At 43.4% G+C, this 17453-nt stretch overlaps 1 protein-coding gene across 1 annotated transcript in view; it reads right to left on the bottom strand.

The window, feature by feature from the left end:
- STK4 (serine/threonine kinase 4) overlaps positions 1–9211 on the bottom strand; it is a 94318-nt gene extending 85107 nt beyond the window's left edge. The window contains exons 1-2 of the mRNA XM_080686960.1: positions 9088–9211; positions 2881–2961 (exon numbers count right to left, since the gene is read on the bottom strand). Of these exons, the coding sequence (XP_080543086.1) occupies positions 2881–2961; positions 9088–9122 (116 nt within the window). The 5' untranslated portion in view covers positions 9123–9211. The remainder of the gene's footprint in view (positions 1–2880; positions 2962–9087) is intronic.
- Positions 9212–17453: the final 8242 nt, after the last annotated feature.

Raw genomic sequence — 17453 nt, 5'->3', positions numbered from 1 at the left:
AGCAAAGAAAACTCTGATAGCTCACATGAGCAATTAAGATACATAATTCTACATACTGCACTTACAGTAATCTAAAGAGGATTTAGAAGGCTTACCAGTGAGCAATCATGCTCACTAACAGGCAAGGCCCTTAAGACCCGAGTCCCTACAACAGAACCTAAGTGAACTTTAACTGGCAATGATGGTGGGAAGCACATGTTTCCCATAAGCCACACAAGGCAAGGACCAATGTAGAAAAACAGAAATATCTGAGGGCAAATTAACCAGGTACAAGTCTTAACATTACCACTCACTAGCTATGAAACCACGGGCAAGATGTTTTTATGAGTCACTGTACACACCATTAAGTAAAATAGGAGGGGAAAAACAGTAGGCTCTAATTCAAAGCACTTTCCAAGTGCTGTCCAGTCATCCTGGTCTGGAGCTCTGGCTCCACTGTCCACAGATCCACGCAATTTCCTTAAAATGCAGACTGACTGCAGGCTCCAGAATCCAATGTCGTCCTTTAGCCAGAGCTCGTTTCACAAGGCACTTGTCAGTGCGGGTTTGCAATCCATTCGTTTTCCAGAACAGTTTAAGGGTGGCATGGCAGTTTGTGTTGAGCAGTAAGTGCAGTTAAGGTCTTCCTTCAGGATTTTGCTGGTTAAATGAGGCTTGATCAAGTTCTTTCAGCCATGATGACAGAAATTCAAGCATTTGTGGGAAGAATAACATGGGAAGAAAGACTTGAAGCATTATTTGTTTTGTCCCTGGTAATATTTTTATAGGAAAATTTCCATCGATGAGAATATTCATAGATCTAAAACACAATTAAAAATAAGCATAATTAGCTTAGTTTTTCCTTACATTATCTTCTGTCTGTAGTTTTCTTTTCACATTCTCCAAACCCAATCAATCCAGACAGAGCTCCCTTAAAGAACACCTAAATATATTTGAAGACCTAAGATTTAACTTTAATTTGACATGAGAAAATCTGAAAAATGCTTCGGTTGATACAGTTAAAAATAAAATACTAGTTGCCCACTTACTGAGCACTTACTATGTGACAAGCACTGTACTAATTACTTTACCCCCATTATCTCATATAATACTCAACACTAAGAGAGAGATACTAATATCCCCATTTTATAGCTGAGACTTGTGAAGCTTCAAATATTAAGCAATTTGCCCAAGCTCACTCGTTTATTATGACTAATAAACAACAGAGCAAGGGTTTTAACACAGGTCTGTCTGACTTCAAAGTCTATACCCTTATAGCTGTATCACACTTCTATTAAAAAATGAAAGAAACAAGTCAGATACATAGTTAGTTATGCCTAGCACTCTTTATCTTATTCAGCATAACCTGTGATCGTTGTTAGATTAAGGGCCTTAGATTCATTTCTTTGAGGAATACAGCAAGGATGCCAAGCTACAACTGAAAAAGGCAGGCAGGAGATGTAGAGGAAAGTTGTTTTCCCATACCTTTAATGCTGCAAAGTCAACTTGCAGTCCTCAGATTTATCTTGCAACTTGTCTTTAAGCAGCACAGATGGTATCATCTTTTACTTTCCTTCTCTGCGGAATTTCATGCTGGATTCCAAAGAGTATTTTTTCAACTTAAAAAAAGATGATGACTAATGCTTTTTACAAGGAGGTAATCCATGAAAAACCTATTCCATGTAATCCAGGAGAGGGTTTAACGTGATTATTGAACTACATTGGGAAATAAATGACACTAAACCCCAAAATAATTTAATGACATATAAGACCTGATTTTAAAGAGTATACAGTAATTAAAACAACAGACATTTAAAATCAGAACCTACAGTAAATAGACATTTTTAAAAGTTAATATTTCAGTTCTTCTCTTAAAACAGTACTCCCAAGAGTCTTAAAACACACACACACACACACACACACACACACACACACACACTTATTTGCTTATATATACAAACTATTTCTGAAGTATACATAAAAAACTGTTACACTAGTTGCTTCTGGGATGTGCAGAGATAGAGGTAGAGAGCAGATTTTTTTCACTGTGTACACTTTTATGCATTTTGAATTTTGAATAAGAATTATCTATTTAAAAATTAACAACAAAAACTTAAGAAAGGGTATCTCTAATATTTTAATGTTCTTTAATTACAGGAGAATAAATAAACACACACACAAGAATGAAAAGGATATGTAAAAGTACAAAAAATTATGATGTAACCTTTATTATCATGAAAGTCAATAATGGCCACTGGCTATTACTAAATATCATGTCACCAGTACATTATAAACTCATTCACAAATCTGTGTTTCAGAAAGTCCACTGGTACCACACCTGGGATTTTAGATCTTTGAAGAAGTTATAAAACTAGTAATAGTTCTTGATTTATTTACTATATTTCACAATGTTGCACTAACTAAAATGCTGAATTCCTTTTTTAAATTGAAACAAATTATTACATTTCAATCAGAAGTTATGAACTACAAATTAAAATGTCTGGCTGACAAAAAATTTTAAATAAAGTATAAACTAATTAGTGCTGTTAAATAGATAAAAATCATGCACACCTTCGATTCTACAAAAGTGAAAAACAAAAACAAACAAAAAAAATAAATGTCTTTGGTGTTAAAAAGACCAGAATCACTAAATCTTTCTAGAAAAGTGACTGGGGGAAGAGGGAAAGGGTATTTCAAGATGTAAATTTACCTCCCACCCCACCCAGAGCAGTGCCAATATGCTTCATCCCCCTTTCTTCTCCTTAGGTTTGCAAAATATTGCCATAAGAAAGGTTTATATCCTTCTGGTGTTGGGGGAAGAAAATGACTGGCATCTACCTATATTTCTGGTGTTGGGGGAAGAAAATGACTGGCATCTACCTATATTTTCTATATACTCACCCTTCTCCAAGTTTTTCTAAGACATCAAACACTTCTTCTGGTTGTTTAGTTAAACTATCTTCATCCAACTTTTTCAGCTGCCTGTGATTGAAGAAATATAAACACAAAACACATTTTACTTGTTAGCAACTAGAACACAAAATACATTATTTTATGTTTTTAATATATTTTTATTGATTTCAGAGAGGGAAGGAGAGGGAAAGAGAGATAGAAACATCAATGCTGAGAGATAATCATTGATCAGCTGCCTCCTGCACAGCCCCTACTGGGGATTGAGCCCACAACCCAGGGATGTGCCCCAACCAAGAATCGAACCATGACCTCCTGGCTCATAGGTAGGCTCAACCACTGAGCCACACCAGCTGGGCCTAAGATGCTGATTTTAAAATAAACTACTTGCCCGGTTTGATTCTGGGTCAGGGCACATGCCTGGGTTGTGGGCTTGATCCCCAGTGTGGGGCATGAAGAGGGCAGCCAATCAATGATTCTCTCTCATCACTGATGTTTCTATCTCTCTCCTTCCCTTCCTCTCTGAAATCAATAAAAATATATTAAAAAAAAAAAAAAAGAAATACAAAATTAGCATTTTAGGAATTCCTCTATGAAGTCTTCACTAGTAAACAACAACAAAAGTAAACTAAGACACTTTTAAGGGAAGCTGAAGGGCTGTCCTATGGAAGTATAACGTGTGTCCTGGGTCACCCTGATGAGCAAAAGCAGGACCAGGTGGTGGAGAGCTACCAAGAGGCTAACTTCAGTCCAACAGGTGTAAGAATTTTGTAACAATAAAAGTAGTTCTAGCCCTGGCCCGTGTCGCCCATGGGTTAGAACATCGGCCCACACATTGAAGGGTCACTGGCATGATTCCTGGTCAAGGTCACATACCTGATCCCCAGTCCCGGTTGGGGTGCGTACGGGAGTGTCTCTCTCTCTCTCTCTCTCTCTCCTCCTTCCCCCCCCCGCCCCCACTCCCCTCCCCACCTTATCCTTCCCACCTCCCTTCCACTCTCTCTAAAAAATATCCTCACTCCTTTGGTGAGGATTAAAAAAAAACAAAAAAGTAGTTCTAAAGTGGTTTAGACAGCCTTAAGTTATCCCTAGATCCCATCACTGGAAGCTTTAAACAGAAAATAAATCATGTTGCTGAAATGCTATAGAGTGGATTCAAGCATTGGCTGTAACCTTTATAATTAATTCATTTAAATCTTAATAGTCCATGAATTAAAATGGTGTAAATATCTCTTCAGAAAAGAGGTTTAATGTAAAGTTAACTATGAATTGAAACGGTCTTAAGACTGGAGACTAAGGAACACATAGAAGATCCTTGCCCACCATTAACAAGTTGTTGATAATTTTGTCGAAACACAAAGATTTTACAGGTATCCCAGGAACAGGAAGTAGAAAGTATATGCTTAGACATGATCAAAAGTGAAATATACCTAGGCAGCTGAGAGTTTCACACAGTATCCCAAAGACTCTCCCACAAGTAGTCATGTACCTCTGACTAGTCCCCCAAAATCAAAGATACATGGCTGCTTACAACTCCCAGATAATTCAGATTTTTCTGTTTATGCCAAACAACCATAACACACATGGGAGGTTATAAATTAATACTATTATTTTAAACTCTGAAAAGTATTAACAGGCTTAAAGAAGGAGCCTGCTAAGGAGTATTTGTGTGCCCGTGTATATCTTCTACACAATGACTTCCTGAAACTACAAAAGACAACAAAGAAAAGAGAGCTCAGGAAATGGTGAAATATAGAAGTAGTCACACTGGTGATTTCTTTGTAAAGAAAAGGTTTAAACTAGCTGAACAATACCAATTTTTACACTCACACACACACAAAAAAAGACTTGAATTTTAAAAATAAACACACACACACACACAAATGTGTAACTTCCTAGAGAAAAACAGCAAAACCAGAACAACAAAACTATAGACATATCAAGTGTATTTACCAACAAACACTGATCTAAAAAGAACAATCTAATAGAATTTTCTAAATATCAAAGACTATGTACTAGAGAAATGGCGTTTTACTCCAAGTCAATAATTATCGTAACTTGAAAATTAACATAACAAAATGACCACGGTGACCTTTGAAAAACAAAAGGTCCTAAAAATTAAATTCCAATGACATCATTAAAAACTCCCAGCTTCCAAACATAAAGGGCTGAAGTGAAACTCCTCTTAAACTTCAGAAGCAAAATTTCTTTTTTTAAAATGTTTTTTATTGATTTGAGAGAGAAACATCGTTGTGAGAAACATCGATCGGCCTCCTGTATGCACCCCAACTGGAGATGGAACCCGCAACCCGTGTATGTGCCCTGACTGGGAATCGAACCCGAGGTCCTTCAGTGCATGGGACAAGGCTCAAGCAAGCGAGCCACACTGGCCAGGGCAGAAGTGAAATTCTACGAACTCAGAAGTTAGAATGACATCTCATAAATCAGGGGACTTTTTTGTAACTATATAAACAATGGACAATACCTCATTCCTCAAGTATAATTAAAGTTTTATAAACAACTTATATAAAGGAAGATCAAATGTGTTCCTTGGAAGTTGACTTTGTGGTTAACAAAAAACTAAACTCACTATTTCAACTGCAGGGAGACCACGGCATAACAAAGGAAACTGCTGCGGCCGCGAGAGAGACAGCTGCGAGCCTCTGATAACACTTTGACAAGTCAAACTTTATGTGACTGCTCAGATACTTCTTAAAAACAATCTAAGTGCTCTTTCATTTGTTTTTTGTTCCGGCTTAAGGGTTCTTTATATCACTGTTGCCTAATAACCCAGAGGTGGTCAATAAACATTTGCTAAATGGATTAACAAATGTAATGATGGGAATCATAAACCTTTATCAGAAGTCTTTGTGAGTTTTCAAAATAAAATAGAATTTCACGCCCTGGCTAGTGCTGTTCGGTGGTTACAGCATTGGCCCACACACTGAAGGGTTGCAGGTTCGATCCCCAGCCCTAACAAATCAATATGTCTCACATCACATCGGGCGCGCGCGCTCTCTCTCTCTCTCTCTCCCCCTCCCCCGCTCCCGGCTCCCCATCCCTTCCACTCTAAAAATCAATGAAAAAATATCCTCCGGTGAGGATTTACAACAGCAAAAACACCTATACAGAATTTCACCCCAAGAAATATTACTGGATTATTAACAAATAAGATTTCTATAAAAAATCTTTTGATAAGTGATTTAATGATATTTTATACCATGAATCTTCATGAAAGAAGTACTATAACCATAACAGCCCAACTCGGATGATTCAGCTCTCAGCTGGGACTTGCCCAGGTCCTAGGTAGTTTCACAGCTTACTCAGAAACGAACAGGCGTGGCCAACACAGCCTCCATGGACCAAATACCAGCAGATGCTCTTCTCCTAAGTCAGATGGCCACGTGCATGGCCGGCATCCCAGAAATGCACTCTACACCTTCCGCCACACTATTATCTAATGGCAACTCACTTTATCTATCAACCTTCTACATAACCATCAACTTTAACCTATCATCACTCAGTCACACACAAATGTCAAACTCACGAGCACAAAAGAGCATTTCCTACATTGGGATTGCTAGAAACACATACAGTCTGAACCTCCGAAAAGACACCTGTACCTTTCCAACCCAAATAAGGGTGTTTATGAAGTAGTTACTTACAGGTTTGGCTAAATCTCAAACTTCTTTCTCCCAACTTAGAACTCTAGTAAGGTTCATTTTATTTATGTATATCCATGCCTCTTCCCACACAGTATTCAATGTGGATGGGTTACAACAAATAAATAAGATAAATTGATGAAGTTTTTAATGATAATAAAAGTAATGTGTTCCCTGACCCCTCAAATTCATATGTTGAAGTACCTCCAAAGGTGACTGTATTTGGAGACAGGGCCCTTAAAGAGGTCATTACTGTAAAATCAGGTCATCTGGGTGGGCCCTAATACAACATGACTAGTGTCCTTAGGAGAGTAGATGAGGACACAGATGGGTACAAAGGGAAGACGATATGAAGACATAGAAAGGCGACAGCCATCTACAAACCAAGGCGACAGGCCTCAAAAGGAACAACCCTGCGGATGCCTTGATCTCAGACTTCTAGCCTCCAAAACTATGAGAAAATGCATTCTGTTGTCTAAGTCACCCCGTCTGTGAAACTGACATGGCAGCCCTAACAAACTAGTACAAATGATGATAAAGTTAATCTGCTACAAAGTAGGCAGTTCACTAGTTTTGAGAGCAGGAAAGCACCAGTCATTTGAAAATTCAGCCCTTCAATGCTCTTCTCTTGCACATTTAATACATTTTTTTAAAATCCAAAAGGCGCAGGAATAAGTTTCAAGAAACAAAAAGGCTTACTCTTTTGCCCAAGATTACACAGCATAAGGCAAAGGTAGAAACAACACTCAGATGCCTAAACATCTTTCAATTAAACTGAAGCCTTGGAGAAAAAATGAACATGTTTCAGAAAAAAATATAACCAGTGTACATTTATAACTGAATCACTATGGTGCTATTGCAGATCTTGCTGATATACATAAGGCCCTGTGAAATGGGGGTACGTCCAGAGAGGCATGAGAGTGAGGCAGTTAAGAGCATGGACTTTGGACCACTTTGCCTGGATTAAAATTCCAGCTCTGCCACATACTAACTGTGGGACCTCCAACAAATCACTAACGTCTCTGTGCCTCAGTTTTATCACCTGTAAAATAGATACAGAAATAGCCACCACATGGAATTGTTGTGAGGACCAAATGGGTCAATAATAAACTGAATAATATAAAATTACCATTTTTATAGGTCAAAAACGGTCAAATATCAGCAATTCCATATGGTTCAACAGGAGACAAAGAAAGCACCAAAAACAGGGTCTGGCATTCAGTAAGTGCTCTATGAGTGTAATAATCATTATGATTTCAGTCTCAGCACATCACAGCAGGGTGAATTATGAGTCTATCCCAACCAGCTATTTGCCTCCTGCAGTGTTTGTGCACTTCAAAAACAAACCCTAAGTGTGCAGCCCAGGCTGCCAATCCCTTCCCTTCACCTCTCCATTGCCCCACACTCCCACGCACTGAACACTTCCTACTTTAGTGCTCATTCTGCTGCAGGAAGTCAGAGGTCTCTGTGAAACAGCAGCTAACTATGCTGCACCTCAGAGAAGCATGACTCGCTCAATCTCTACTGTCTACTTTTCTCCAGATGTGGCAGAGTGACTGACATAAGACCCTGGTGTCCACAGAGCAAATCAATAATACAACTGCAACCACCCAGGAGTTCAGACTTTCTCGGCTTAACCACCTTCCTGATCTTGACTTAAAACAATTCCAGGTAGCTGTAGGATCTGGAGCTGATACGCACAAAACAATAGAGGCCTGAAAAGGGCACAGTGACCCAGACCTAAAGCAAAGAAGGAAACTCACAGGACTGTGTCTCAAATCTTCTAGGCCTCAATTTGCCCATCTTGAAAATATTCTATTTCCGTATCTACCTCCCAACATTGGGTTTTGAAGAGCTGTGGAGGATGTGAGGCGAATAAAACACTGGATATCAGGAATGAAAGATGCCATCACCATGACAGAGTAAGGACACTACCAAGACCATCTTCCTAAATGCTATCCTCCTCGAAGCCTTCCCTGGCTAGACCTTTACCCCTTCATAGTACACCTTCAGCCTTAGGAGCAAAGCTTTCCCCTCATCAGATCCTCCCGCACTGCACCTCTCAGGTGGGACTCCCTCCCTTACAGAGTCCACCCAGCTTTCCTCTCTGCTTGTCCGGATCCACCCTTAGACGGACCCCCCATAAGATCTCATCTTACTTCAGCATTCCCCATATCTCAGAGAGTCCCTTCTAGGATAGCCTTCCCCCTATAACACCTCCTCCACACGCCCTTAGCAGGTGCTCTCCCTAACTTGTCTCCAGGTTCCTCAGCAGTTGCTCCCTTTAGCAATGTCCCAGAATGTCTCCCACAGCAAGTGCTCTCCCTAACCAGCCCCACGTTTATGCCCTCCTCGCGTGCTGCCCTCTGTACCCCCATCCGCCAGAGGTCCCCCATTCAGCAGGTGCCCCATCAGCCGGGTCGCCACGCCCCGCAGGTCCCTGTCCCCCGGGGGGGCTCGCACACGGGTGTCTCTCCTCCGCCAGCTCCCGCCTTTCCCTCCCCCACCCCATTCCTCTCAGGCAGTGGCCCCTCACCGGCGCGGCGGGTTCCTCAGCTGCACCGTCTCCATGGCGCTGCCAGCAGCCGCCCAGACCCACTCACTGCTCCATCCTCCCCCAGGACCTCCCAGAGCCCGCCCCGCAGACCCTCCCACACTTCCGCTTTCCGCCCACACCGGAAGCGGTGCGAGGCGCGGGGAGCTGGGCGGAGCCGTGAGGACGGCCTGCATCACGTGGTGCGCAGGGGCGTGGACCCAGAACTGTAGAAGGCTCTTATTCTGAGCTTCCTAAGCCTGGCTCGGGACTCAAAGATGTCTCGTTGCGAAGCTGTTTGCCCAAGACAGTGGGTCCCCAGGCCCGGAACCCATCTCTGCCTCAATCCCGACCCCTCGTTTCTCAGACGGAGAAGCCGAGACTTCCTGCGAAGCGCCGGCTTGATAAGAACTGCGGATTCGTAACAAGCCAAGTTTCCTGGGAAGCGCTGCTCCAGGGACTCCTGGAGGTATTGGTGGTTTTCTAGCTTTCTTACCAGGTTGCATTCTTCCAGATGGAGGCTGGACCCTGCATACCCAGTCATTGCATGCCACAGAGCCTCAGCCTGCAAATTCCCCTAACCCCTTTCAACTGCCTCACCTTTGAGTCACTTTGCAGACATAAAAATAGCTAATGTTTATTAAGCGCTTGCTATGTACTCGCTTACATATATTATCTTCTTTAATTGTTATATCAAGCCTGTAACGTTATCCTCAGTTTTATGTATTTAACGCAGTGCTTACTACCTTCTCAATGTTTTACTAATATTAACTCATTTAATACTCCGATCAACTTTATAAGGTAAGTATGCTAATATTACTCTTCTAAGGCCACAGAGATGAAGAGCGCAGAGCTAATAATGTAGGTTTAGGGATTTAAAGTCTGACTCCTGCACCACCAAACTGACAACCACTGATAGGTACCTGCTAATTGAACATGAGAGTCAGAAAGCTTCCTTTCCTCTCTGAGCTCCAGTTTAAACTTAGTGGACTGATGGGCCTGGGTTCAACATCTTCAGTTGCCACCACCATCACTGAGTGTTAGGAAAAAGGCAGATGCCACCCAATTTATCAGGGGGATAGTTACAGGAACAACTTACCCAGAGCAACCTTTCATTGTTGTTAATTGTCCTGTTTTTCCCCTATGCCATCTATGAAACTTAACACCTGAGCAAACAACTTTGAGGGCTACCCAGATATGGCACCCCATATTCTAAAAATGGGATAATGGAGCCATTACCCTGACACAGGAGGAAAACATTTACGGAGGACCTTCTATAATCCTAGATTGTCACTTGATCCTTAAAACAATACTATGAAGTAAGAATTATTATCCCCAGTTTATAGGTTAGGAAGCTAGTGAGAGCAAAGATTTTAACCCAAGACTGTCCTGACTCCACAAAATTCATGTTTTAGTTATCACTTTGCTCTGTTAGAAATCTTTACAAATGGCAGTGGGAGCCCTGAGGAAGAAAAGATCAAGGAGAGTTCCTACAAAGTTCAGGAAGCCTTCACAGGTCCCTCCTGCAAGAAGTCAATTTTCAGAGAAACCAAGATGGCGGCATAGGTAAATACCTAAACTGCTGCCTCGCACAACAATTTCAAAACTACAACTAAAAGACAAAATGGACATCATCCAGCACCACAGGAAGGCTGGCTGAGTGGAAATTATACAACTAGAAGGAAAGACAAAAGCACACTGAGACTCAGAGGAGCTGCAGAAGGCAGCGGTACGGAGACGCGTGCACTGAGAGGGCTGGCAACTGAGTACGCGGCTGGCTTTCTCAATCGGGAGGGAGACAAAAGCTCCCGACAGCTCTGAACTCCAGTTCCGGGTGAGACTCTGGGGACCCAGACTCATAAGAGGAGAAACTGGACTGTCTGGCAGTGGGTGAAACTTGAGGGTGGCTTTCTCTCAGAGGTGCTTGCAGCGATTACCGAAGGACACTGAGAACCAGGGGCCTCTTAGGGCAGGGCTGATGGGAAGCCATCGCTCTTTGCTCCGCCCTGAAATCCCGCCCCACAAAGCCATTGCTGATTGCTCTGCCCTGAGACTTGGCCCCATCCAAGCTGAGCACAGAGGCTTTTGCATATGAATGGCCTGGTCCTTTGAATTTTAAACTTACCTAACAAATTGCAGCTGAGTCAGTGAGACCCAGAACATCCAAAAGAAGGCCCAAGGCTCCACAGCAGCTTGCATTGCTTCACAGCTGGGCCTCATCTGGGCACCTCCAAAACCCAAACAAAGAAGAGGAATCTGCTTATCTCTCCGTAGCTCCTGCTGGGTGGACTCGGGCAGAGGCTAAATTAGCACCTCCTTGGAGATCTAAGAGCCAGTATACCCAGGGGTCAGAGTGGGACCATCCAGATTACAACTCCTCACATCCATAAGGGACACACTCAGGGGGCAGACTCAGTGAGCACCAAAGCCCCACTGAAGCAAGTCTTGTCTCATAAGGGTGTCTCCAGCACAGAAGTTCTCCCAGCATAGACACAGCTGATCCTCACAGCCAATTGGCCTGGAGGTCAATTCCTTCCAGTGATACCAAAACAATCAAGGCTTAACTACAACAAGACTGTGCACACAGCCCACAAAGGGGTGCATCAAGAGTGTCCACCTCAGGTAACTGGGGAGGCTGAGCCACTGGGCCCTATAGGACACCTCGCACACAAAGCCACTCTATCAGCTCAGGGAAGCAGCCAAAATGCGGAGACAAAGAAACAGGTCACAAATGAAAGAAATTGAGGAAAGCAAATGACTGGATATGGAGTTCAAAACCACGGTTATAAGGTTTTTCAAGAATTTTCTAGAAAAGGCCAATAAATTTAGCGAGACCCTTGAGGATATGAAAAAGGACCAACTAGAAATTAAGCATACACTGACTGAAATAAAAAATAATATACAGCCGAAACCGGTTTGGCTCAGTGGATAGAGCGTCGGCCTGCGGACTGGAGGGTCCCGGGTTCGATTCCGGTCAAGGGCACGTACTTTGGTTGTGGGCACATCCCCAGTAGGAGGTGTGCAGGAGGCAGCTGATCAATGTTTCTCTCTCATCGATGTTTCTAACTCTCTATCCCTCTCCCTTCCTCTCTGTAGAATATCAATAAAATATATTTAAAAAAATAATAATAATATAGAGATCCAACAGCAGACTAGAGGATCACAAGAATCAAGTCAAAGATTTGAAATACAAAGAAGCAAAAAACACCCAACCGGAAAAGAAAAAAGAATCCAAAAATATGAAGATAGTGTAAGGAGCCTCTGGGACAACTTCAAGCGTACCAACATCAGAATTATGGGGGTGCCAGAAGACAGCAAGATACTGAAAACCTATTTGAAGAAATAATGACAGAAAACTTCCCCCCACCTGGTGAAAGAAATAGACTTACAAGTCCAGGAAGCACAGAGAACCCCAAACAAAAGTAATGCAAAGAGGACCACACCAAGACACATCATAATTAAAATGCCAAGAGCAAAAGACAAAGAATATTAAAAGCAGGAAGAGAAAAACAGTTACCTACAAGGGAGCACCCATACGATTGTCAGCTGATTTCTCAACAGAAACTATGCAGGCCAGACGAGAGTGGATTCAACGTGATGAATAACAAGAACCTACAACCAAGATTACTCTACCCAGCAAAGCTATCATTCAGAATTGAAGGTCAGATAAAGAGCTTCACAGATAAGAAAAAAGCTAAAGGAGTTCATCACCGCCAAACCAGTATTATATGAAATGCTGAAAGGTATTCTTTAAGAAGAGAAAGAAGAAGAAAAAGGTAAAGATAAACATTATGAACAACAAATACATATCTATCAACAAGTGAATCTAAAAATCAAGTGAATAAAAATGATGAACAGAATAAACTGGTGAATATAATAGAATCAGGGGCATAGAAAGGGAGTGGACTGACAATTCTCAGGGGGAAAGGGGTGTGGGGGTGCAGGAAGAGACTGGACAAAAATCGTACACCTATGGATGAGGACGGGGGCGGTTAACGGCAGAGGGTGGGGTGGGAACCGGGTGGAGGGGAGCTATGGGGGGAAAAAAGAGGAACAATTGTAATAATCTGAACAATAAAGATCTATTAAAAAATAAATTTTATTAAGAAAAATGATTTTTAAAAAAGTCAATTTTCAGTCCTCTGAAATCCCCTAGCACTTTTCCTATACTACTTGACTTTTTACCTTATGTTCAGACCCTGCTGCCCACTGGGTTTTTTCCTCCTTGAAAGATTTAACCTTCCATTGTGCCTACATACTCATCCCTCTAAATGAATAGGTACTCAATAAACATGTTTAAAAATAAAGTCAATTTATCAACACATAATATCAAACATCCCTCCTTTGTCCCCTTCCCAGGATTTTCCCAGAAGATAGACATTAGCTTTGGAAGGTACAGAATGTCTTTTCCACTGTTGATGGGGCCCCAAAGGCCCACCCAGTTTCAAGGAGAGCAGACACAGATTCTGTCTCTTGATGGGGGACTTGCAAGGTTCTGGAAGAGCAAGGAGGAGTGGTAATACTGTTTTGTCCATTTTCGAAAATTACGATTTGCCTCAAGTGTATTTGTGTAGTATACCATTTAGAATATATCCAGCTGCAAGCAACTTAAAAAGAAACCAGAACACAACACCAATCATCAAAGTGGTGATTTAAGGAATGGTGGCATTTGTTGTTTTAATTCTGGGTTGATTCAGTGGCTCAACAATGTCAATTTCATCCTACAAAGCACCTTGGCTTTTCCTATTTGTACATTTATTGCTTACAAAATGGTTACCACAGCCCTAGCCAGTTTGGCTTAGTGGACTGAGGGACCGGGTTCAATTCTGGTACCTTGGTTGCAGGCTCCATCCCTGGTCTGGGTCAGATGTGTGCAGGATGCAACCAATGGATGTATCTCTTTAACATGGATGTTTTCTCTCTATGTCTCTTCCCTTCCCTTCCACTCTCTCTAAAAATCAATGGAAAAATATCCTTGGGTGAGGATTAACAACAAAAATCCTAATATATAAAAACCCTGGGTCATAATGACCAGTAATGACCAAGGCTCGACCAACCAGAAGTCAGTCCTGCAGTCAGCGCTGGATTGCCGTGGCAACCCAGCGCTGACTGCTTCTGCTGCAGGCACCGTGCCCCAGCACTGACTGCTGAGGGGGCTGCGAATCAGGACCAGAGAGAGGCCTGAAGAGAGAAGCAGGGACTGATCCATTGCCTCTGTGGCAGCTTTTGATCAGCACTTGCCTCTCTCTTTCTCTCCCAGTCTGGCCAGCAGCCGTGCCTCCATTTCTCTCCAGGTCTCCACCGGGGCTGCTGATCAGCCCCACCTTTCTGATCAGGCCCCATTGATAGGCACAGAGACACTGACTGGCATAGAAACTGACCAATCAGAACCAAATTCGCTGGCAGAGGAGGGCAGTTGGGGACGAGATCAGGCTGGCAGGGGAGGGCCGTTGGGGGTGAGATCAGGCCAGCCAGGGAAGGCAGTTGGGGGCAACCAGGCCGGCAAGGGAGGGCAGTTGGGGGCGAGATCAGGCCGGCAGGGGAGGGCAGTTAGGGGCAATCAGGCAGGCAGGCAGAGGCAGTTAGGGGCAATCAGGCAGGCAGGCAGGTGAGTGGTTAGGAGCCAGCAGTCCCAGATTGCAAGAGGGATGTCCCACAGGGATCAGGCCTAAACCGGCAGTCGGACATCCCCCAAGGGGTCCCCAATTGGAGAGGGTGCAGGCTGGGCTGAGGGAACCCCCACACCTCTGTGCACGAATTTCGTGCCCCGGGCCACTAGTAAATAAATAAAAACTCCCACCGGGAGTTAAAAAAACACACAAAACAAAACAAAAAAACAAAATGGCAACCACATCTCAGAATTATGTCCTTAACCCAACACTACCCAAAGCAGAAAAAGAGCAAAAAGGCTATCTCAAAGTGCTGTATCTCTCTTTTCAGGAAAAAACAAAAACTGTCCCAGGAGCACCCAGCAGACATCCTCTTACCTCATTGGACAGGTCAGATCACATTCTCAATCACTGGCAAAAGAGAATGAGATTATTGTTGTTGGTAATGTCAACTCTGTGCCTGTTAAGAAGGGCTCCTGGTGGCTAATTGGGCTCAAATTTATAAAGAGTCTAGCACAGGGGTGGGCAAACTTTTTGACTCGAGGGCCACAATGGGTTCTTAAACTGGACCGGAGGGCCGGAACAAAAGCATGGATGGAGTGTTTGTGTGAACTAATATAAATTCAAAGTAAAGGAGTGGAGGGGAGAGCAAGAGAACCCTCTGCTCTTTTGGCTCCGCAGGCCGGATAGAACAGCCAAACGGGCTGGATCCGGCCCGCAGGCCATAGTTTGCCCATGGCTGGCCTAGCAGCTGGTGCTAAACAAGGTGCTCTCATGCCATGCTTCAGGGAAAGCATGAACTGCCTGCCTACTGCACTGTGTTCCTACCAGCTGAGCTGACCCTTATAAAGGAATTCCTGTGATCAAAATTCTACCAATAGGAGCTGCACAGCTCTATACTCATTTGTATCTTTATTGACTACTCAGGGTGGCTCCATTCTGACCAATTAGGATGGTGCTATTGGGACCAATCATACAGTGAGGATTTGGAGTCCTTATTTCCATAGAAATGGGCAATCAGTGGCTGAGGGTGGCCACTCTTTTCTATATAAATCCAGCTTCCATGCTGAGGCTGGCTTTCATTTTCCAGTGAGTGCTGCATTTACATGGCTAGAGCCATAACACCAGAGCTGCCTCAGGCCCAGCCCACCTCACCATTGAGATGTTTCACAATTCAGCAGTTTTCACTGAAGATGTCCTGTCCCCCCTTTACCACTCCTCAAATTGGGGACTTCTGTTGGTGTTAAATTGGCAGTGATGACCTTTGGTTAACAATTTAGAGAAATCTTGAATCATTTCCTGAGCCAGGAGAATCTCTGGCAAAATTTAGACTCTGGAAGCAAAAATGGATATGTTGAGTATATAGCCAGCTGTGTGTGTCTCATCTGGTTTCCCCACCACATTAAGTGTTCATTTTTTCCTCTATGGGCCTCAGCTGGGCTGAGGATTCAGATGGAACAGCCACCTAACCCTCAGAAAGTTCACAGTCTGGTGTAGGTTAAGAATTTAAACAAATAATTATAACTAGGCTAGTGGTCCGGTGCACAAAATTTGTGCACTGGTAGGGGGGTCCCACAGCCCAGCCTGCGCCCTCTCGCAATCTAGGACATCCCTCTTGTAATCTGGGACTGCTGGCTCCTAAATGCTCACCTGCCTGCATGCCTGATCGCCCCTAACTGCCTCTGCCTGCCTGCTTGATTGCCCCTAACTACCCTCCTCTGCCAGCCTGACCTTGCCCCCAACTGCCCTCCCCTGCCAGTCTGGTTGCCCCCAACTGCCCTCCCCTGCTTGCTTGATCTTGCCCCCAATGGCCCTCCCCTGCCAGACTGATTTCGCCCCCAACTGCTCTCCCCTGCTGGCCTGATTGCCCCTAATTGCCTCTGCCTGCCTGATTGCCCCTAACTTCCCTCCCCTGCTGGCCTGATCTTGCCCCCAACTGCCCTCCCCTGCCAGCTTGATCACGCTAATGGCCTCTGCCTTGGCCCCCACCACCATGGCTTTGTCCGGAAGGAAGTTGGACATCTGGAAGATGGCTGGTGGACCTGGTCTAATTAGCATATTAGCCTTTTAGTAGTATAGATTCCTGAGGGCAGAGACCAGGTCTTTGTCAACAAACTTCATAAGTGCATGTTGGGTGCCAGATTTATTAGGTCTTGGAGAGGCAAAGATAAAGACTTACTTCCTACATTTAAAGAATTCAAAGTCTTTGAAAAAAACTGTAAGCGGGCAATCAGAGTACTAAGTGCTAAATTAGGGATAAACCTCAGGAGGAATAGAAGCAGAGGAGGGATATAATGGAAGAGGGGAGGAGTATTCAGGAAAGGGTTTCAGAGGAGATATTTGAGTTGATTATAGGTTAAGTCAGGATAAAGCAAAAGAAAAAGTGGGGAAAAAATTCCAGGAGAGTAGAGCATACACAATGGTCAGGGAGCAAAAGAAACAGCTTGTGCAGGTAGCAACAAGCAGTTAAACATTTTCCGAGTATTAAGTGGGACATTAAGTCAGATGAGGCTGAAGATAAGCTGGTTTCCCTCAGCGGAAGATCTTTATCAACTAACTTCTCAGTGCACTCATTTATTAAGTCAGTGTCCATAAAGCACCAGGTGCCAGTTTGTTTCCGGCCTCAGGGCCTTGACTCTTGCTATCCCTCTGCCTGCCTAAATATTCTCAGGTCTCAGCTCCATTACTAGTCCCTCAGAGATGCCTTCCCGTACCCCCTTATCGAAAATAGTTTCCACCTGGCCCCTTTCTAGTGCATTA

This window comes from Plecotus auritus (assembly GCF_963455305.1).
Source record: "Plecotus auritus genome assembly, chromosome: 8".
Taxonomy (NCBI): Eukaryota; Metazoa; Chordata; class Mammalia; order Chiroptera; family Vespertilionidae; genus Plecotus; species Plecotus auritus.
Note: the sequence above shows the minus strand (reverse complement) of the source record. Positions and strands in the feature narration are given on the sequence as shown.